At 42.0% G+C, this 23618-nt stretch overlaps 1 protein-coding gene across 1 annotated transcript in view; it reads left to right on the forward strand.

Moving 5' to 3' along the window:
* The first annotated feature begins 947 nt into the window (after positions 1–947).
* The window catches only part of LPGAT1 (lysophosphatidylglycerol acyltransferase 1), a 62387-nt gene continuing 39716 nt past the window's right edge, over positions 948–23618 (forward strand). Inside the window, exons 1-3 of the mRNA XM_053938604.1 lie at positions 948–1001; positions 2505–2658; positions 3048–3315. Coding sequence (XP_053794579.1) covers positions 3078–3315 — 238 coding nt within the window. The 5' untranslated portion in view covers positions 948–1001; positions 2505–2658; positions 3048–3077. The remainder of the gene's footprint in view (positions 1002–2504; positions 2659–3047; positions 3316–23618) is intronic.

Here is a 23618-nt window from a genome sequence, read left to right on the forward strand (position 1 = left end):
TAAACCACAGCTTCCTAAGCACTAAGGCAGTCACTGACAAAGAATGAATGCTTTGTACAGCTGCTGCCCCATGTGCAATTCCTTTCTGCAGGATAAATTGCCTAATTCATTACTTGTCTAACATCATTTCTGCAGTCCCTCATTGGATGCATCGGGTTTCAGAATACTGTTCCAAACTGTGCAGTGTGAATCACGTTAAGATACTTAAATTTTTCTAAAAATTCATTATAATAAATATTTTTAATCTTGGAATGATACATAAACTAAGCTTCATTTTGCTGTTGGATGTAAAAAATTAAAATGTATCCTTAATTAAGGCCTAAAAATTGTCCTTTTTCTACCTGAGAATTTTGGAGCAAAATGTTGCTGAGAATAATAACTTCAAGTTATATACCCAGAGTTGTTTGTGTGAGATATATGGAAAAAACCCCAAAACCAACATAAAACTCAAGATCTACTGACGCTGGTAGCACTTCAGAACAGCTCAAGCTGACTGCATAATGATTACTGAGCACAACTGTCAGGTTTAACCTAGGAATAAAAATAACACAGGTAAAAAAATGCCCAGACTTGGAAACACTTATGCAAGATGTGTCCTTTTTGTCAAAAAGGTCAGAAGTTTAGTGTTGTTTTGTTTTTCTCAAATAGAACATGATGGTATTATTTGGTTGTTTGTATTTTTAAGTTCTCAAATTAAATTTATCTGCAATAACAACTTTGTTTGCTTCCTGGAAGAGAGGTTGAGATTTAATTTTGTTGATGGTACAGTCATTTCTGAAGCCTCATTGTCTAGGAAACGGTAGACTAGCTTTACACATGGCATGGTTAGTATGTGAAACTGATACGTTTTTCAGTCCACATTTTACAATTTGAACGTTTTTTTTTTTTTTTTCAGCACAAAAGATCTTCTAGCACATCTCCTTGTTAAGGTGGTTTCAGCTGCTGCTCTTCCTTAAGAACGCAAGCAGAGTTAAAATCACTGCAAAGCCATTCTGCTCAGTGTAAGTGTTTTAACAGTTCAAGTAAGCAGAGGGAGCAGCCTGGTCAGGCCAGAGAGTTGATGGAAGTCTGGCAGCGCTCTTCCATGGTCTCTTCAGGGGTTACAGAGGGGACAGGAGCAAACCTGTGTCTGACAGGCACAGTGAACACACAAGAGGCAACAGTCCTGTCACCACAAGGGATGATGCAGTTACACAGCAGGCAAAAAATCCTCACCCAGGAGTGGTTTTGTAAAGGTGCAGGTTCTCTGGATGGGGCTGTCAAGTCTCTGCCCTCAGCTGCTTCTGTGCCGGTGTCAGTTGTCTCTGTAGGTTGGAGACCATCACAGAATTCATTTGAAGGTAGATGATGTTTGTGGCTGCTGGGGAGGGATGAGAGAGAAGGAAGGCTGGAGAAGTTGATCTATAAAAAGCACGCACAAGGGACTTAGGACTACAAGGACAAGACAAAATGCACTGTTGCTGTCTGGGCCCAAAGGGTCTTTCTGGTGGTGCTGAGGGAACCTGTGGCAGCATCCTCTTCTCCCTTCCCTGACTGCCCAACTTTAACCAAAAAACAAAGGTGAGGGGGAGTCGTGGGGCCGAGCCGTGCTGCTCCCTGGTCACAGAACGAGAGTTACACGGGATGCACAGCATTGGTTATCCAATCCAACTCCCGGCCCTGCACAGGACACCCCCAGGAGTCACACCATGTGCCTGGGAGTGTTGTCCAAACTCTTCTTGAGCTCTGCCAGGCTTGGTGCTGTGACCACTTCCTTGGGGAGCCTGTTCCAGTGCCCAACCACCCTCTGGGTGAAGAACCTTTTCCTAATATCCATCTTAAACCTCCCCTGACCCAACTTCAGGCCATTCCCCGGCTCGTCCCGGCGTCGTCCCGCCCGGCTCCGGGACGGGAGCAGAGGCGCTGGGGCAGCCCCTGCCTGTGCCCCCTCCGCGGAGCGCGGGTGTCCGCGGGCCGGCCCGGGATGCGCTGCGGCGGGGGCGACTGCGCTCCGGCACTCGTCCCGGTGTCCCTGCGTGTCTGTCTGTCTGTTTGTCTTTCTCTGTGTGTATGAGTGAGAGCGGGAGGGTGCGGGGGGCTGCGCGCTGCCCGGCGGGGGCGGCGCTCGCTGCAGCGCCAGCCCCGCTCCCGGGCGGTCACGGCGGACGCGGCGGGGGCGGAGAGCGCGGCCCCAGCGCCCGGCATGAACCCGCGGCGGGGGCTCGGAGGCGGCGGCGGTGCCGAGGTACGAACCCCCGCCCCCGGCAGGTGCAGGGTCCTCCCCCCGCCCGCGGCACCGCCTGCCCTTGCGGGGCCGGGGCTCGGCGCGGTCCCGCCCGCGGAGCGCCGAGCCGGCAGGGAGGGGAAGGGTAAGCGAGGGGAGGGGAAGGGAAAGCAAAGCGTGCCAGGCCCGGCCGCGGGCGCGGGAGAACCGAGGTGAACCCGCGGTCTGCGCCTGCCCGCCCGGCCCGGCGCTCCCGCCTCCCCCGCGCTCACGCCGCCCGCCCCCCTCTCTCCCTCCGCAGGGAGCCGCAGGGCGAGCAGCGCTGCCGCGGCCGGGCTAGCCACCTCCGGGTCCATGAGCCGCCGCCAGCCGCCGCCGCCAGCCGAGACCGCCGCCGCCGGGCCCAGCTCCCCCAGCCCCGCCGCTTCCGCCGCCGCTCCGCCGCCCCGCCGGAGGTGAGTCCCGCGGCCGGGCCGCCGCCGCCCGCTGCCTCCCCGCCCCGCGGGCCCGAGCTCCTGTCAGCCGCGCCGGGGCGGGGAGAGGCCGCCGGCAGCAGCCGTAGCGCCCGCCGCCTTTTCGGGGAGGGGGAGATGGAGGGCGGCCGGGAGCACGCGTGTGTGCCCCGCCGGGAGTGCGGGCTGGGGTCCCCCGGAGCCCGGGGACGGAGGTGGCGCCGGCCGCAGGGTCGCGCCGCAGCCTTCGTGCCCCCGAGGCGGGGGTCGCTGCCTGCCCGGTGACTCGCGGCCGGCGCGGGAGCGGACTGGGGCCGGGACCGGCCCGGCGGACACCCGCGCCTGACCCCCTCGGGGAGCGCTACCTGTGCCACCTTGTTCTCTGCCCGCAGGACGGTCCCGCGCCCTCCGCTGTGAAGAGCATGGCCGTGACTCTGGAGCAGGCCCAGAGGGTGGGCTATACCTGCCTGAAAGCACTCCTCAGGTTCGCCTTTATGGTCGCCAATAACCTGGTTGCTATTCCGTCCTACGTCTTGTATTTAATTGTGCTGCAGCCTCTCCGAATATTGGACAGCAAAAGCTTCTGGTATATCGAAGGAGTGTTGTTTAAATGGCTTTTAGCTATGGTGGCTTCCTGGGGCTGGTGGGCAGGATACACAGGTAAGAATGTCTTACTAATTAGAAACAAACTAATATGTTAAAAGGCTGTTTTCATAAGGGGATACATAGAGGCATATCTGAATGTAGTAGATATGCAGGATGTTGTTTCAGTTGCCTTACACAGATGTATTTCTCGCTTGAGATGCTGTGTACTGAAACGTTTTTTAAGTCATAGCTAGAAACTTTATATGTTTTAAGTGGTTTGCAGTCAGTATTTTGTGCTAGTTAAATGGGAAATATGACTTCTTAGTATCTTGATCACATTATTTTAGTGTTGCGTTAAAAAAATACGTCTCCTCAAAAGAGAGTTGATTCATACTGTATGTGTAGCTGGTGGAATTAAACTTTTCTTATATTAAGTGTGCGCATCTCTAAATCATCTCCCCTTAGAAATACCAGGAGACAAGGCTAAGAAGTTTGACATGAAGCTCTTCTCAGAAGAGTAGGTCTTCTATTCCTTGCAACAGCTACTGTCTTTTCTGCCGTCTCAGGACGGAGGGAAACTGAGGGAACCTCTTTCATTCAAGTAGTGATACGGAATATTTCTCAACCGTATGACTCTTCATTTACTGTTAGCAGAGCTAATTACAGTATCTGTAGGGTTTTTCCCTCTGCATGTTTGCTTTGTGGTTATTACTGAACTTGTTTTTGCTTGTTTAGTATTCATAGGCTCATCAAGGTGATGGACTGAATTGAAATAATAAGGAAGGCTCTGGTCTTGTCCTTGAATGCACTGATTTTCATCCTGGCTACTGCACTTTGTGCGAAAAACAGCCATCAGTTCTTTATATGAGCTTTGGAAAGGGAAGAAGTTAATCTATTGAGTGTAAAGTATGAGCAGCCCTCCTAAAATTCTTTCCTTCTCTTCTGCCCAGGCTGCATCTGCAGGTCTTGTGTAAACGAGAAAAACAAGGAATGGCAGCAGACAGCTCTGGAGTCTGGTCAGACTCCTGATTAGTCAGAAAGTCAGTGTTGACCCAGACGGAGTCTTGTTAGGCAACGAGCGCTGACGCCTCTGTGCCAGTGTGGCTTTTGGTACCCTGTCGTGTGCCTTTCCGAGATGCACAGAGTTTCTGTGGATACTCTAGGTGAGCTTCCCGTTCTTTTTAAGGAGGTGGTGGCAGCAGCAGCAAGCTAGACTCTGATCTGTCGGGCTACAACTGTCACAGCATTGCACTGCTTCAAAACTGCCTTGCCTGGTACAGCTCAAGCTTATCCAGAGATGCTGTTTAAAGACCTTTTTATATGTTTGCTCATTAAAAGAAGTCCACATAGTGTTTGCAGTGGCAGGTACACTTGTAAAAGTCTGCCTTATGTTGTAAAGCATGAAGGCCTTCCAGAAGGAAGGATTGACTTTCAAGATGTCTTGTGTATTGTTAATTGGAAATGGGAAAGTTTGTGGCCATAATGCTGATGTTAAAGTCATACAGTTCATGACCCCGAGGATTCACTGTCTGTACTGAATGTGCTGGTTAAAATTTATTGTCCCATGACAATTTTTGAAAGCCATTTCCTCAGGGTAATTTTACTGCTGACTGCAGAACTGTGTGGTTTCTTTTGCCTGTTGCTTGGAAGGTGGTCTTAGCATGATCTGCATATCCTAGAATCTTCCTGAAGCATCTGATGGTTGGTGTTGCTGATGTATCTTGACAATTTGAAATAATTTCTTTTACAGTCTTGAAATGTCTTAGTATATTTGCTTGAAGTATTTACAAGCTGCTCTGCAGAAGTGTTTTATAGTATGGTGTATGGCTAAGGAGGCCCTTTTTGCTTTTCACTATGAAACATGGCTTTTGGGGAGGATTTTGAGCAAATGCTTGTATCAAAGTTTAGTTTAAATGCATTTTATTTGACATGAAGGTGTTAGTGTTTTATACTGAAATTATATGAATTAGAAAGATCAGCTTATTTCTTTGTCCTTTCTTTAACCTCATCAGTGCTCACTACCACTTGCAGAGCAAACTTGAAAAGTGTATCATTCTGGCTTCAACATAAGCAGACAGGGTAATGTGTGTCTTTTTTCAGATTAATAGATTTATAAAAAACTGCTACTAGGTCCCCTGGTTTTTATATAGTATGACATAACTAATTCAGAACTGATATACTGCTTTATTGGAGTTGATGTCCAAGACTTGCAGTGATGCATCTGAAAGAGACATTGCTCCAGAATTCTGTTTTAAATTCCAAAAAACTTAAGTCAAAGGTGGGCTTCAGTATGTTCTATCTTTGCAAAAGTAAATACAAGATAGTAGGTATGCATTGAAAAGACAAAATGTGTTTTTTTTGAATAGCAGAGTAGTTGATGAAGGATTTTTTTGTTGGTTTGTTCATCTTTAAAAGGGTAACCAGATAAATAAGTACTTGTCTTTTAATTGGAGAGAGTGGTCTGCTTCAGTTGTGTGGCAGGTATGTTTTAGTTCTTTAGTTTATTTTTTTTCCCTTTCCGAGCTTGGGTCACCTCTTGGGTAAGAAGTGACATAAATAATTTGTAATTAAGGACTTAAACTCAGCTTGCAAAATAGATTCAGGGCAGACTTTTATTGCTCCCATAATTTGTGTGTAGTGTGTAGGAGAAAGCTCGACACCAAATGAAGAGAATATGGTGAGTGCTAACTTATCCTTCTGGGCTTTGCTGCTGTTGCGTAATTGTTGGTATATTTTATTGAATATAGCTGTAAGAGCTAAGGAAGAACTGAATGATGTCTGCCCTTCTCTTCCTCGCTCCTGTCTAACCCTGGAGGATCATAGAGGATTTATTACAGAAATTACTTGATCTGTGTCTATATCAGTAGCTCTAATCTGTGCTTTTTGATAAATGTAGGTGTTCCTGTCTGCAGATGCACTTGATATTATGTAAAGAAATAGCATGTAACTAGGCAAGCAAATTAAAAAAAGGACTGGGAAGAGAAATTGTGAAGGTCACTGTCCTCTCCCTAATCTTTTTCTTCTTAAGATGCAAGTATGAGAGAGAACTTGTGCATAATTGGTTTACTTTGATTTTTAAAGGGCAGAATATGATAAATATCTCTGTTGTTCTCTTGAGCTCCATAGGGTTTCTTACAAAAATGAAAACTGAGTATCTTTTTATGAAGAGTGTATAGACAGTCTAGCAATGTTATTTTATTTTTATATGATTTCGGAAAGGCCTTCTTGTAACTCTTCTAAATCTCCTTTTTTAAAGGCATTTTTTAATAAATGCATTGCTCTTGTAGGAGCTGTTCAGCCATGGCACTTGGAATCTGCATATTAGTGTGATTTGAAAGGCACCTTTGAATAATACTTCTAAATATTTTCCTGCATTTGTTGGAAGATGCATTCTAAAAAAAGCAAACTCAAGAGTGCTTGATCCTTTGTTGGCAAGTACCTTTTTCTCCTGTACTAGAATTTAATGTATGAATATGCCACATGGAGCATATCTGTGGTGGTGAATTTCTGATGATCTTTTGCTCACCTACAAAACTAGTTTTAAAGCAGTCATGTTAGAGATTTCATCTTCTTTGCTCAAGTATTGCAGACTAAGTAATACCCATGTACCTAATCAAATCACCAAAAATAGGACTGCTAGAGAGAAGCTTGCTTAATTAATTACACAGAGACAAACTGTTTTGTTGCCTCTCCTGCAGTCTGAATGCAGGAGTCGGTGGGAGCCTGTGATGGTGTTGTTGCAGTATTGCAATGAGGAGTCTCTAGGACAGCAGAGCAATCAGCTGGCAGTGCAGTCCTGACACTGGGGATGCTGCTGTTCTGCTCCACTGTGCTCCATGCAGCTCATCCCACCGCAGGGAGCCGTGCTGGTGCCCAGTTGCGGATGGGTGAGTGTCCTCTGGCTGCAGCAATCATCAGCCCTTGGGTCAGCCCCAGGGGAGAGAAGCCATGGGCTCTGCAGGCTTGTGTGCACCTGGGGAGGGGGTTTCCTCAGAACTGTGCCTGGAGTATTTCATACTCCAGCAGCAAAGAGAACACCTTGACAAAACCTTGCGTTTCAGCCTCTCAGTGACGCGTGAAGTATTATTGGATAGGTCAGTGGGCTGTGGGCAGGTGGAAGAGAGTAATACACCTGTTAGCACACACTAAAAACTCTTCCTGCTGTGACTGTGCTTGCTGGTATAATGATGCAGTGCTTAATTAAAAGTGGACCAATCCTATGGTGTTACTGTTCTGTGTCAGCCAGGATGGTGACTAATTTTAAAGAATTAGTCTATAAGAATTGTCAGTTTTTTTCAAGTGAGGAGAATTTCTCTTTCCTTCTCTATTCAGCCAAGCAAAGAAAAGCTGAGATTAAGATTTTGATTTTTAATTGTCCCCATCTCCTCTCCTCCCAAGTGATTTAGCTTTTATTGGCTGATTTATACATGTGATTAGAATGTGACCATTCTATAATGTTTTCAGCAGTCATACCTTTTTTTTTCCGTCTAATGCAAAATCTTGTTTCCGTTTTATCAGTCAACAGCCTTAATTGCTCTTATCTTCTAAGAATGCAAATATTTTTTTCTTCCAGAGCTGTAAAAGATAGAGGTGGAGTTGCTGTGACAACACTTCCTTGGTGCAGACAACATGTGCTGTCTGTGCTGCTTCTTGTGACAGGTTGGCCCCTCTCATCGGGCAGGAAGTGCAGCAGAAGCTGAAGGACAGCAGATGAGATAAAGTAAATTTTTTGTCCCATACAAGGCAGGCAGTGTTATTTCAGGAGACCTCTCTGTGCCTCTAACCCTCCCCTTGGTTCTGCTCTCCTCAGTTCCTTCGGTGTGATTTTTCACTGGCAGTATTTTGCTTTTGGGTCTGGTCACTACTCTGAGGACTGGGCAGGGAGAGGCACGGGGAAACAACTTCTGGTTTTGAGGTCAGGCAGTGTGTAAAACGGAGGGGGAAAATGGTTCTTGTTAACATTTTCTTAGAATGTGCAAAAGTACCTAATTTGACTCAGTAGATTTGGGTAGCAGTGTACTGCACATAAACTTCTGGTTTCTGCTGAGGGCGTGTGTTGAGTTTCTAGGCAATCTGTGACTTAAATGAAGCTTTCCCTGATACGTAGGTTATGCTGAGATTAAGCAGGAATCTTTACATGCGTTTTGCTGCTTGTAAGAGGAAGTTTGTGTTTACCTTTTGAGCTGTCCCGATAAGAAAAGGTCAGAGTTGGATGAGCTGGGGACATTGGAGCTGTTTCCACCATGGCCTCAGAGCAAAGGCCCATCTCAAAGGCAGCTTTGCGTAAGAGGAGGGAAGGTGTGCAGTGAACTTGGTGTCAGCTTCTTTGTGCATGTGATGTGTCTGTAAAGAGTGCTCTACAAAGACCCTTGTCCTTTTCCGATGGCATGACAAATCACATCAGGAAATCCCCATATCTTCTTTTGGGGACATGGGTTACAGTGACCATACTTCTCTGTAGTTCATGTAATGCCAGCAGATGTAATTTAATGTGTCAGAAGCAGTAAAGCTCATTATTCGTTTTTCTGTTGTATCATTTTACTATAAAGGGTCATTCCAAAAGATTAGATAATGAAATACTCTTCAAGTTGGATTTTTTTTTTTTTTTTCAAAAAGCTGCTGCCTCCTGGCACAAAGCTTAGAGTAAAAGCACACACTATTGTTTTTGCTATTTGTTACTATTTAAGTCCTTTCTTCAATTTTTGTTTGTTTGGGGTTTTTTTCTTTTTTTTTTTTTTCCTTTTTTTTAGAGCAGGTTAGTCTCTGTTCCTGTTTCACCTACTCTGGGTAATACAAGAACTATTGCAAGCCTTCCAAAGCATAATAAAGATGAAATTATTGATGAGTACATATACAGAAAGGTGTGATCCTATAATTTTAAGTCCAGGAATGGCTGTGGAATGCTTCTAAATTAGCTACTTTGCTCACAGATAAAGGAAGATGAAGTTTTAGGAATTCTGGGTTCCATTCCTCCTTATGGCTGAGTTTGCTATTTTTAGCACGTGTTTTTATCCCCCCTCTAGTGCATCTGTGCCTTTGTTTTTAGCATATCTATTAACATTAGTCTTCTTACTTCTCCCTTCATTACTGAAGGGGTATGACTAAGAATACCTGAGAGATGTGTCTCTGTTGCCTTTACGTTTTCCTGTTCTTTTCCTTGATGGTAGGCTTTTAGGAACCATATAAAATAATTAAAGGAAAGCTTTTGTCCAGCTCTGATTTGGACAAGCATAATCTTAGAGAGTTAAATACTTTGTCCCCAAATTCTTTGCAGTGAATTTTTTTTTTTGCACTTGAACAGTGTTATCATGTGTATTGATACATGTCAGAGATGATGCCTTTATGTCCAAGATGCAATTTGTCGCTCTCATTTAATGTAACTGTTTTAAAGCATGGAAGTTTTGGAGATTTTTAAGAAAGTTGGAGAAAAAAAAAAAAGAATTTTTAATGTGGAGAAGAAAACTCTTTTCCTCTGAAGTTTTGTTCTGGGAAATGACTTTTTTAGAATTAGGCTCAAACAGATTAACAGAATACATCACTTTCCCTTTTTCCTGTCATGTGTGTGAGAGGGACAGAATAGTCTTGCCAAAGGTTAGTTTGGCAAGGTTTTAAGGTGCTGAAAAATGAAATAGTTGTGCAACACTAATTAGACAGGGTAGTTAGTAAATCCTTTATGGAACATAATCTTTGTGGTGTAGCTCTCCAGGGTGAACTGAGCCAAAGTACAGTTCCAAGATATGTAATCTGCTGGTGTTTGTTGGAGTGGGATGTAAACTCTGATGCTGAGGATGACATGTCAAATGCATGATTGCATAGGCATGGAATTGCCCTGCTCTTGGCAGCCAGCATGGCTCAGATACTAGTTCAGCCTCTTGTGTGTGCACTTATTGGAATAAATAAGGCTAATATGTTTGCATTCCCAAAAATGTTCCATGACACCAGTGAGGGATTCTGTGTATGAGGCTGTTCTGTTTCCTCTCCCCCTACAAAGCATTTCGAGCAGGGAGTGCCACAGAAGAAAGCCAGTCCCAGCATTTCAGACTCATCCTACCACTGCTTCAGTTTTATTGGCCAAATATTTAATGATGTGATGTGTGCTGATCTGGATCACAGCCAGCTCTGGCCCATGCTAAAACCACCCATCCACCCCTTTTTTTGCTGGGTGACATAGAAGACACAGTCCCTAATCCAGTTCTTTTTGTGGGTGTGGTGAGAGAAGGTAGGTACAAACAGCAAAGAGAAAGAGGAAGGAAATACATCTTTTCATGGCAGCAACAGCTTTTAGTGTATTTTTAAACCACTGCTTGTGGCCTCAATTGAAGAGAGCAGTCCTATGCAGGATAGGGCTTTGGTATGTGAATGTCACTGAAGTAGATTTCTTCATCTTATTATTCTCTCAACTGGTTGATGTTGTTTAGACTGGAGAAGTGCCTTCTGCTAAATTCTTTTAGAGAAGAAAACTAAGCTTAGGGTGAGAACGAAGGACTAGGATAAACTGAAAACTAATTCATAAAGAAATAAGGAGACCAGTAGTTCTGGTGCAAGCGTAGCAATGGGGTTTCTCTGAAGTTTTGTATGTGTACCAGTTGAATTTGTCAGCTAGAGACAATTGTAGAAAACTTCACAAGTACTTAAGCTGCATGAATAGCCAACACAATGCAGAAGTTGTTTGGTGTTGAACAATATAAAGTAATAAACATTTAAGTAAAGTAGCAGTTTAGGAAATAGATGAATATCATGGTGGAGAACTTAGGGAAAGTTTTGTCACAATGAACAACTATACCTTCTGTTATAAAATATGTAAAGAACATAATGGAGAATAATACTAAAAAAGTATCAGTGATTCACCTTCACAGTTCAGTAGTTTCATCTCAGTTGTTTTAAAGCGATTGAAGAATTAAGACTTCTCTAAGAGGGTCATCAGCCTTGTTAGTGCAGGCTGAAATCAAACCAGAACCATTTCACTTACAGCTGAACTCAAAGTAGAACCAGATTGGACAACTCAGTGATTCTGTTTCCTGGGCAGAATGGAAAAGATTCAGTCTCCTTGACTCTGTGTAAAGGAGAAGGGAATTTTAATGTCCCCATTAAAAGGAAGAACATTGCAAGTTTATGAGATTTAATAAGACAGCAGTACCTGGAGGTTATGTTGAATTTTTTTCTTAAATACTTCCAATTATTCCTTTTCACAAGTGCTTTACTAGATAATGCCAATGATGTTACTTCTTTTGATTCATACAATGTAACCGTAAAACTCCTTGTTTAAATGTTACAGTTCTAAAGGGTAAGGAATCGTCCCTTTTTAAGGAGTTTAATAGTTCATAGCTTAGAGGCTCACCTCAATTTTGTAATTTAAGTAAAGGAGGAGAGGAAAGATGAATAGCTTTATTACTGCTTCTCACTTATGTGGAACTAAAAATAGAAATGGTGTTCTAAGAACACAGGGCAGAGCTGCTGCTGTTTGGGAGGATATGGGCTCAGGAAAGTTGACTCTAGGACAGTGGCATGAGTGCTTGTGGATTTGGGGCTTTTTTGGTGGCAAAAGGGAAGACTTTGTGTGACTTCTCTTAAAATTTAAGTTTAATTCATTTTCTAGCATCCCATAGTTACAAGCATGTGGAGTTTCTGTGAAAGTTCATAGTGTCTGTGTTTGCTTGCCAGAACTGGGGGAGAAAAAACCCCATCAATATTAAGAACACATACTTATGGTTAATTTAAGCATCAGTTAATGTTTGAGTGTGGTGTTTAAGATGGGCCATGGAACACCATTTTAATGTAATTTTATGACCTGAGTGTTTGTTACCTGTGTAGATAAATGTAACCATGTTTAAGTATAGTTTCCTGATGAGACTAAGCTACTTGTTTAACAGCTATTCTTTCTCTCACCTCTCCCACACTTCTGATTTGCTTCCTTGCAAATCTGTCTGCAATTGACCAGATGGTTCGGATTTCAGGCATAATTGTGTTCTCATGAGTTTTGTAAAAATTGACAGCTGAGCGGAGGAGAGAGACCCAAGTTTGTGCCTCAGCTGAGAGTGCTGCAGGCAGACTCAGCCATTGTATGTCTTGTTTGACATCTGCTGCTTGTTCAAACAGCGCATCAATGATTCAGGGTTTGCCACAGTGCCAGCATATCTTGTCCATCCTGTTGGGGAGAAGGAGGTTAGAGAGTGGGTTTTTGGGAAATCAGCATTTGTTGCTTCTGCTTCTGGAGCAACACATTAACCTGGCAGTGGCAGATGGTGCTGCAAGCAGCGTCCTTTCCTGTGGGGTTTAGCACACCTTGCTTATCACAGTCTTTTAGATGCAAAAGGCATAAAACTCTTTACTCTTAATAGTAGGAAAAAAGGCTAACTGGTTAAAGAACTTAATATATTGAGCTTTTAGTACCTTCTACTCTGTATTATAGCCTCCTAAAAAGAGGACAGGAAGGACATCAACCCGACTGAAACCTCCACCCTGATTTTGGCTAGGATAGTGTTAATTTTCCTCTTAAAACCACATCAAGCTCTCAAGAAAGAGCAGTGATGCTCAGATTACTGTAGGCAAGTCAGAGTCAAAGGAAAAATCAGTTGTGAATCTGACCTAGGGACATGTAGAAACATGAAGGTCAAGGCATATTTGAGAATATTTGGGAAAACCAGGGAGAGAGCAATGGTGTGGGTTGGAAGCAGTATGAGAGTCTGTCAAGAAGGGTTCTGAACCACTGTTGCATCGCTCTTGGAGGCATCACATTAGAAGTGTGGCCTCTTGAGTTTTGTACCTGAACCTGTCCTATTTTGATATGCATAAATATATATATAGAGATGGCCTGGCAAATCTCCAACTCTGATAGCTGCCAGTTTGCTTTCCAAATGCATTCTTCTTTCTTACCCATTTTTATTTCCTGTGGTTGTCTCTGGCATGAAGTTCAGTTGTTGTTGCTCCTGTCAGCAGCATTACTTGGAAATAAATAGGACCATAGTCTGTGTATATACATTAATAGAGAATGAAGGACCTGTGAGATTCAGTTTACATTTGTAAAAATGTTTCCAGATGCAGGCATGGTTAATATAAATGTTAATAAATATGTTAATACAAATGTCTGTTAAACCTCTTGCATGGAGTGGATGACATGAAAATGAACAGATGAGTATTTTTTGTGTGTGGAACTCTTCAGTTTGTGTTATCAAACCTAATACAAACACTCAAGATCATTTGATGCCTATCTTGGCTTCTCAAGTTTGACATGATTTCTGCAGGCTGGAGGAGCACTTCTGTTCCTTCTCTCTTTCAAAGGCAGAAAATAGTGAAACATACCTTTTTTTTTTTTTTTTTTTCTTTATTGCTCACCTTCTCTCATTTAACATCCTCCTGAACTTTAAAATCTAAAATGCAGAGCTGAGTTCATGTAACCACAAGTGGTGTCACTGTAGGAGGGCAAAGGGTTATTTTGGGTGGCTGCTGCAGGAAGGAACCCTAGCAGGTGGCCTCCTCCCTCCTTTTCCAGTCCCATTACCACGCTTTCCTGATTCTTTGCAAGAACTGTATGGTAAATCTGGCTCTCTGGTCACTAACTGGGTTAGATCTGAGGCATACTTCTTTGAGCGAAGTATGGAGGATTTGGTTGGGTAGGTAGAATTCAATGTTTGAATGGTACTGACCAAAGCTCTTACTCTGTGGGAGTGCTAGACTTCTGTAGCCTATTTTTTTTTTTTTTTCCTAGTTTTCTTTTTGTTTGAAGAAAAAGTCATTTGTAAGACTTCTGGCAAGAGTTTCAGGAGTAGAGTAAGCCAAGGCACTAGTAGCCACAGATCATAAGTTGCATTTAAAGTGCTTACAGTGCCCATTGCTACCCACAGGCTTACGAATATTCACATTAATCATTTAATTGTAAAGCAGAAGTTTGAGAATCATTGTATCTTCTTTCATTAGTGGCATCATTCCATACATATTTGAAATGGAGAAGCTTATTTCCAGACTCTGTTGTTCAACACCTTTATGGGTGCTCTCCAGAGAAACTGCTCTGCACTAAAGTCATTTTTAACTGAAGTACTCTGAAGTTTGTTCTCTTTCCTTTTTTTGTCCCCCAGCATTTTACTGCTGTCATTTTCACCATTTGTTCTAAATCTATTGAAACTTTTTTTTTTATTTGAGCTATGGAATTGTTCTTTAATGTGAGGAGTGAAAAGAGAGAGAAGAAGAGAAGCCTCAATTACTGTCATTGCAGCAGCATATTTCACAATTTGAGCCTGAGTATTTCATTGAAAGGTGCATTCAGTACTGGTCTGTGCACTGAGGATGAAGGATAGGTATTGGAGTCATCCATTCAGAGTGTTTGAATAAATTTGTTTCTAGAGAGTGACCATTTTATGTTAGTAAAAAGTGCTACTGAAGTTCCAAGTAGTGTCTGTTGGCCACAAATCCAAGGTACTGTTGTACCTTGCAGTTGTCAGCAGGTGTAAGAGGATTATTTGTTTTGTAATAGTAACAGATGTGAGAGAGCTAAACTTTTTGTAAAATTAGGAACAGTAAACTTTCTGCTGCTGCTTTGAGGTACATCAGCTAGAATGATATAATGTGAGAGGCTGTTTTTTCCTGCTAATTGCTTAATTTGTGATAGTCTGACTATGCCATTAAAGGTATTACTTCTGATGTTATGATGGACTTCTGCTTACTGTCAACCTGAAACCTGGCCGCACACTTAATTCTTAAAAGTCACTGAACTGGTATAGGATAACCTGGGGCAAATTTAATAAGAGGTTTTGTTCTCTTGAATCATTTGTTGTGTCATACCAACAAAAGTAATACTTAAGTTCCCAGCTAGAATTGGTATCATACACATTCCAGCATGCTTTTTAAACTTACTGTGGCCTCTTGTTTTAATAATGGGATTTACATAAAGAGAAACATAAAACTAAATATAGGAATTTGCTATTATATTTATTCACATCATTATCTTCTCATTGGTTTATGATTCATTTGTGGTAACTGAACATCATTTCCCCCAGCCTTTATAAAATTCATTATTTGGAAAAAATTAACCTGTTATCTAACAAGTCCAAGGGACAGTGTTTTCACAGTTTTTGTTCATGTTACAACTTCCTTGTTGTAAAGACTGTTATTTTTAGCATGGATGAGAAGTTTTAAAGTCATTGGAACATTTAAAGCCTCTCTTGAAAGGTTTATCCTTTTTTCTTGCATCTGTATCCAGTTATTTTTTGATTCTTTGCAGACCTTTCATTTTGAAGTGTCCCCCTCCACGCTGCAGGTGGAGCATGTCCAGTGCCTGGGTGTGTTCTGTGGTATAAGGCCACGCCGTCCCACTGGAGCTGGAGGATGGCACAGAGGTGTGTGGGTGGAGAAGAGAGTAATGCTGCAGTTGATTAGCAGCCAGTTTTATGGCTTGAGGATATTGATTTTCAGATTATGCTACATCTGCATTCTCAGTGCTCTTGTGATCATTCAGGTGCTCAGTAGCTGTTGTTTCTGTCCAGACTTGACTAAGTTGAAAGTATTTAAATGGTCAGTGTCCTTCAAGAGACAAGCTCCTCAGTTCTGAGGTCACTCAAAGACAACAAATAAATGCACAGAAGGGCCTTTTGCCTTTCCCTTGTAGGCTGTTTAACCAAGGTCATCTAAAAGTAAAGGGTTTCCCTGGCACTACTTTTGTGTGGTGATTATTTGTACTGGACAATGAGCTGGGCTGAAAAACATCAGCTATATAACAAGGCATCATCATGTCTTGTGGTGGTAACTTAGGAAAAACTGAAGAATATGAAGAGGTAACTACAAGGTGTCAACTTGGTTTAGGTAAACAGAAGGTAATGACCAGAGCTGGGATATAGTGGTGGTCTTACCAGAGCTAGAATCTTGACTTCCACTAATAGTATTGTTTTCTTGATATGAACCTTCAATTAGTGATTAAAGTCATGCAGTTTGCTTCCCTGAGGAGGAAAAGCAGCTTAAGATCTGGTTTTGTTTGTATTTAATCAATATTACTTATTTAAAGGATATATGAAATGTCATATTTTTCTGAGCCCAGTTGATTTGAACAATGAGAAAATGGATTCCTTGCTTAGTAGTGTAATTAGATTTTTTAAAAAGTGGCTTACATTTTGAAAAGCACGCTCTTAGTCCTTAACTGTTGTCACTCTGGCAGTTTTTCTTGCTGTGTACCCTCTTCCTGTAACCCTTGCCTGCACCTGGTCCCAGTGGTGCAGTTCAGAGCTAAGCAGTTGAATGCCTGGGGCTGGTCAGGCCTTTTCACCATGCTATTAATTTGGGTTTCCATGTAGGGAGAGATGAATGCAAACTCTCACTTGGAGTTTCAGGCAAGTTGCACATCTTGTATAAAGAAAAAGCAATGTTTGCTCACTTCCAGTCTGATTGCAGTTTTCTGGTTCCCGTATTTCATAAACCTCAGGGCATTTCAGAGATTTTCATGGGTACCAGAAAACCCTTGATGAGTTACCTCTCTAACTATTATCTAAATGCACTAGAACAGCTGGTTTTTATCAGTTTCCTATGAAAAATTGCTTTCTCTCTTCTTGCAACCCAGTGACAGTTTCCTGCATTCTGCATGCCTTTCACCTCAAAGAGCCTCTCGTGTAGTGCTCTGGAAAGTTTGTGATCTCAAATCATACAGTAACTTAAAACTTTCTGTGAGAAATGTGAATGACACTTAAAATTAGTATCTTTTCATTGCTGGCCACCCTCTCCAGATTTGGCTGAGTTCTTCTGCTGTCCCCAGAAAGACTTGATATAGCATGGCCTTGGGATATTTGTTGGAAAATTGCTGCATATGTCATGTCATTGCTGCAGCTGTGTCTTGTGGGAAAAACATCTGAAAAGCTTCAAGATGCCCTGGTTTCCTTGTTGTTATATTGGTAGCTTGCAATCTGTGAATCTTAAAAGGAGAGGAGCTGGCCATCTCTTCCTGGGCAGGTTCATTGCTATCTGCCACCAGTCCCTTGCTGTTTAAAGCCCTACTTTTAACTGGGCTTACTGGAGGATCTAGATTTACTGAGAGCAGAATCTTCTGTATGGCTGGAACTGTGGCTTTTGAAATACCTCAACTCTTTTTTTGGTTGTTTTTTCTTTCCCCTAAAGAGTAAACCAGCAATTTTTGCAGAACTTTGTAGAGGCAGAACTTGCTTCTTCTTAAATAACAATGAAAATTTTGTCCAGTCTTTATCAGGATTTGATTTTGAGCACCTCAGCAGTTATCAGTGAATATAGTTAAAGTTTCTGTAATACATTCTTTCAAGTCTTAGGTATTGCTCCCAGAAGGAACCAGGAATTGAATCTGTCCATTTCAAAAGCAGAAAAATCTAGTGTAGATTGCATTCACCTATTTACCTATCTATGATAATAGATTATTCTTATCTTTATTTCTTTATAGCCATCAGACTCTGCTCATGTTTTATTTTCTTCTTGGAACAGTATTACAGATTTTTCCCAATTATTTATTTAAAGCCTTGCTTTTGCCTTGGAAGTGCATTTTTTTTCAGTGAGTCTTTGTCCAGTTTCCCCATTATTTATATTATTCTGGACTACACAGTGCAGACCCTGTTTCTGTCATATAAAGAAGAAAATTTGATCCCAGACAGCGTGCACCTCTGCAGAAGCAGCTGAACAGCTGAATGGGAGCTGTGGGAGCGCTGTGTTCCTGTACAGTGACTTGTTGATTATTAGTTTTGGCCAGCTTGTTCTAGGCTGACCAGTTTACATCAGGATTCTCAGAGTGAGCAGCTGAGGTTGCAAAGCAGGTTTCAGCCTTTCCCCCACTTTGAAAGAGAGAGTTCTCTGTCTGGAGGAAACAGGCCTGCAATTTCACAAGTTGTTTGTTCTGCATAGACCATTATCCTAATGGGATTTTTCACACATTTGGTTTGGATATACTGTTTTTTGGTGCTGATGACACAATCTGAGACGTATCCCTTCGCTCTAGGGCCGAAAACCTTGGCTCTCTTTTCTGGACATTGTCTCCCCTAGACCCTGACTGGGTTTTATCTGACTGCTTGAGTTCTGTATCCATTAGCTTTTTAAGGCTGTATGATGTGTTAGCTGTACTTTCTGAGCCACCTTAACAGTGGAGGCAAGTGCAGTACCTTATGAACGAGTCTTTTTGGCATCACAGGGAGTTTCACATCTGGAAAGACAAGCAGCAGGGTTAAATTAGTAATGCATACCATTGCTAGTGACTCAAAAGGAAGCCGTAGCAATGGTATTGTAGTTTTTGGTACTGCCTCTGGGTAATTTCTGCTGTCTAGTGAGTTGCTTCTGCAAAGACAGCTCAGGTTATTGCTAGGATGCAGTGCTTTAACTGTGGCAGAGGGTGTGCTTTCAGACTGCTCTCTTTGGGAGAAATTTTTTTCTTTGATTTGCTTTCCCTAAACAAATCCAAAGCTCACTAAAAATTAAGCTGCTGTCACCCTGCCTCTGCCTAAGTAGTGGCTCTATAGTCTCTGTGACACATAGCTACAAAAATTTTGTACCAAGGATGTTTAACTTCTTCTTGTACATCAGCTTACAAAAAGAGGGGAGGATGCAGGTTTTTAGCATGTTCTAAATATGTCTTTTAAAAGAACAAAAACTCTACACTTACTGTGCTTTAGAGACCACAACATGCCTGACATGGTTGTTTCAAAAAGAAATTCACGGCAATTTTTAAGGTAACCTGGGTGACTCGTACTGGTTATGCTGTTCTTGTTGGGCCAACCAGACTTGCCCAGCAGGTCTTCCAGCATAGCAAACCACAGTTCTGTAAGGATTCATCCTGGTTCAACTGGTGCTTGCTACCCCATTATGCCCCATCTGATAGCCCTGATTGTGCTGGCTTGCCCCTTCCAGTTTTTTTTTTTTTTTTCCACCAGCACAGATTGTCCCATGATGTTGCAGTGACTCTCTTCTGCTTCTCAAAGCAATTTAGGTAACTATTTCAGATAAATATCTTGGATAAAGATAATAAGGGAAATAATTGGGGCCTTCCCACTTGACATGTTGAGGTTTTTTGTTTAGTTGTTATTACTCTTAAACTTTGTGTTTGAGTAGGTGTCACTGGTTATATCTGAGTGTTGAATAGTAATTTGAATATCTTGGTGTTCAAGTAACTTAGTTCTAAGTAGCTCAGTTTCAGTCTTGCTGCTTTTCTGTGTTATGTTTGTCATGCAGACAAAACAGTCTCAATGGAGGAGTTCACTTTTCCGTAATATAGCTAAAGATAAAAAGATCTAAATGAAGATCTTCAGATGAAGATATCAAGACTTCCTAGCAGTGAACACAATGGATTATTCTGGCTAAAATGCTTTGTTGCCTCCAGCTTCTGGGGTTGGTCCCACTCTTTTTTCCTGAGTTTGATGATCCTAGATGAATCATACTCTGCTTCTTTCATATTAAGTTTTGAACTATCTTTCAGATTCATGTCTTTGCTGCAGTTCTGCAGCAGTAAGACAGAAAAACGTTGCCAGTTTCTATTTGCAATATGTGCTTTGTGGTTGTAAAGGCTGTTCCTCCTCATGCTGCAGGATGAAGTTGAAAGTTTTGTTGTAGCTGTACATATCCACTAAGAGAGAGTTCTGTTAACACTGTGTTTTTCTTCCTGGTATCAGGCTGTCAGAATTGTTTAGGTTGGAAAGGACTTTTGAGGATCATATAGCTGAACCCCCCACTCAAAGCCAGGTCAGTTGCGCAGGTTCATGTCCTGTGAGGGTTTGAACAGCTCCAAGGATGGACATTTTGCAACCTCATTGTGCAACAATGGAAGCATACTGTAGTAGGAATGTTTTGGTGGTTTGGTTGTTGTTGAGGGGGGGTGGGTTTTGCCTTGTGTTGAAGTGGGATATCCTTTATTTTTTTATTTGTCCCTATTACCTCTCAACCTGTCACTGGACACTGCAAGGAAGAGTCTGGCTAAGTGATCTTTACACTTTTCTCTGGGCCTCTATCGGGTACTGACACATGAGTATGATTTTCCCTCTGAAACATTTTGTTCTTCAGGCTGAACAGTCCCAGCTCCCTCAGCCTCTCCTCCTATGAGAGATGCTCTGGTCCCTTCATCATCTCAGTGGCTCTTTGTTGTGGTTTAACCCTAGCCACCCCCCAAGCCCCACACAGCTGCTGGGTCAGTCCCCTGCTAGCAGGATCTGCAGAGAAATGAAAGTAAAAGTGAGAAAACCCATGGGCTGAAGCAAAGGCAGTTTAATAGGGAAAGCAAAAGCTGAGCACACAAGCAAAGCAAAACAAGGAAGTCTTTCTCCAGTTCCCCGTGGCAGGAAGGTGTTCAGCCATCCCTGGGAAAGCAGGGCTCCATCACACAAGTGTTTGCTTGGGAAGATAAGCACCAAACATCCTGCTTCTTCCCTCTTCCCTCCACTTCATATATTGAGCATGAAGTCATATGGTATTTTCTGACTTGAATCTAGGAGGGAACAAGTTCTCCACTCATGCAGCAGATTGGTATTTTTTATAAGATATCAGTAGTTTTTTAAGGGAAAATAAAGACAAGAGCACCATAGTGCTTTTATTCCTGTCAGTGTTTGCTGAGTCAGACCCTGTTTGTCAGCTCTGTTCCTGCTTGCTTAGTGGCACAGCAGTAGTGATGGGTCAAGTACTGAGCAACCTGCTCGGTTCAAGTTTTTAAAAATACAGAGCCTCAGCCAACTGCTATTTGCTGAAAGGATGATACGGGTAACAATAGTAGGAAAGTTTGTGGCATACTTGCCTTACCCAGCAGCACTGGTATGTTTTTTTACCAGAGAAAACCAACACTCTTTCCTCTTTCCTTGCTCCTCTGTAGTACTGAACTTTTTGAAAAAAAAGTGTGCTGGGAATGTTCTAGTGGTATTGTATTCCAGAATTTTTGCTTTCAAAGTAACTTTCTGTTTCTAGAAAAGCCAGGCTGGTTTTCATAAAGCAGTCTTACAGATACAGGTTTCTTTGAGATACATTTTGAGATATGTTTTGCATTGTAACCATAGTTAAATTACTGTAGTTTCAATATACAGTACACTGAAAAGGACTTCTAAGATATCGACTTAGGGTAGTCCAACATCTAATTTGCCTCTTGTTAAAAGTAGACATCAGTGTTATAGGCGAAACCCTGAAATTTTGACTCTTGCATTTTAAAACAGTGGAAAAGTATTATGTGGATTCAGTATTTAAAGTCATGTGCATAATTGGTGAGAATCCTTTTTCACTTGTAAAAATTACTCCTGTGGATAAAGAGACCAACATACAGGACCCACAGCCTTGTCTGACAACAGGTCTAGTTAAGCAAGTGCTGACCTCTGTGATGGGAGGTAGTCTGTGGTGTTTCCATCATTGTCTCTGACCTTGGACTTGAATCACAAAGTGCAGAGTGGTAAAAAAAAATTGTATGTCTTGATTGTCTCTTAAAATTTTCAAATCCATACTCTCTCTTTAAGGAAGAATAAAACATCTCTGGACCAAAATTCCATCAGATATTTTCTTCATACAATAAGTCTTGTGGTCAATGATTGTCAAATGAGGTTTCTTCCATTGTGCAGTCTTAGTAAGCTGCAAATCTTGTCTTTGCACTGTGTAACAACTTAGCTGAGATCCTTCTATTCAGAACCTCTTTGATATTTCTTTTATGAAAATATGAATCTTTGCTTCTCTCACAGCATTACAACTTTTTGGTCATCCCCAGTGTTTAGAGGCTCTTGACCAGGAAAAGGCAAAAGTTCATCTTCTGCTTACATCCTTTTTTTGATTTATGGTAATCTTAAAGACATTCCTGTAAATTTATGTTGGAAATAGACGTTTTTGAACATAGGTTGACATTATTTCTTTCCACACTGTAACTGGGAATGACCAAAATGGTATAGGATGTCAGCTTTGCACATAAACTGAAGTGGTGGCAGTTAATCTGAACTTTATTTACTCTTGGCTCAGGTTCATCTGCCTTTTTAGGACCTTGGTGACAGTGTCTTTCTAACTAGGTAATTTTTTGTGTGCGTGCTTTAGAACTGGTCCAGGATAATTTTCAACTTTTAGGCCTGATCGTTTGATTGCAGTATCCCTTAGTAACCTTTACTTGTGCTGATTTTTTATTTTGAAATATTCTTTAATGGTGAGAAAAACTTGCTAGACTACCCCACTGTTTCGCTTCTCCTTCTAGACTTCAAACAAACGAATTTTTTTTCTCCTGGCAGTTATACCATCTGCAGTATGTAAGGTATTAAAGCTTTAGGATATTAGTTCATGAATGCACTGATGTTCTTCTGGGTGGTTAATGTATTTTATCTGTCACTGGGGAGGAATGTGCTGTTCAGCTCGCTCCTTCTGCGAGTGCTCTGACTCATGAGCGCGAGGTGCTTCAAAAGGATTTCAGCACTCCATCTCCTTCTTCAGTCTTGCAGTTGCTTTTCTAAGAATAGAAGCAGCAAAACAGACAGTGGAGTTCCTTCTCAGCTGCTACAGTTCGTTACCACTGTAGTCATGAAAGCTGACGTCAATCTTCACATCTCACAGTTCCCATTTACCTGTGTGGCTGCAAATACTGTGACTTGTACTACTCCTTGGGAGCAGGAACCACCATCTAGAGCTGGGCTCCCAATTTGGATGATCAAAACTGAGATGTGGGACTTGGGTGCCTCTACATTTCAAGCAGTGTTGTGGGAGCAGCATGAAATAACAGAGACCTCCAGAAAATATGGAGGGTATGTCCAGTGCAAGACATATTCTTATAATACTTAAGATATATTGGAACTCTTCCTTAAATATCTGCTGTGGTCATAGCTTGTGTATTTTGACAGTATCTTTTAATTTTAAAAGTTTTCTCATCATATAAACTGCTTGCCTAATATAACTGCGAAATGCTGAAGCTCTTGAAATGGTATTGCCAGTACTTATGTCAGTGGAAGAAGTTTGCTTCCTTGAAGGTGAGCTAAGGATTTGCTGATTATTGATTCTCATTCACATATGAGTAAAAGGAGCCCTCTCTTCAACCACAAGCGTCATCTCTTGTGCCAGTGAATTATAGAACTCCAGTAAACTTGTACCTATGAGGTCTTGAACATGCACTCCAGGAAAATCAAGTCAGTCTTCAAAAGCAGTCATTGCTAGAGCCTATTTCCAAAAGGAACTGCTGTGCTTTAGGAAAAACATGGTTCTTGGGTTGTTTGGAAAGGTTAGAAAGGTTGGTTAGAGCCAGGACATCTCTGTTGTAATTGTTTCCTGTTTTTAACACTTCTGACTGTTGGTTGATTGAAGTAAGAGGGTGGGTTGACTTAGGGGATAAATATTGTGACTACTGAAGTGTTCTTGTCCACAAAACAGATCTGACTTTAAACGGCAGGAGGAGGGAACGGAACCTAAGAAGAACTAAGAGCAAAAATAAATTTGTGTTGTTTCGTATGATGAAGTGTAGAGAT

This window comes from Vidua chalybeata, chromosome 3 (assembly GCF_026979565.1).
Source record: "Vidua chalybeata isolate OUT-0048 chromosome 3, bVidCha1 merged haplotype, whole genome shotgun sequence".
In the NCBI taxonomy this organism is placed as follows: domain Eukaryota; kingdom Metazoa; phylum Chordata; class Aves; order Passeriformes; family Viduidae; genus Vidua; species Vidua chalybeata.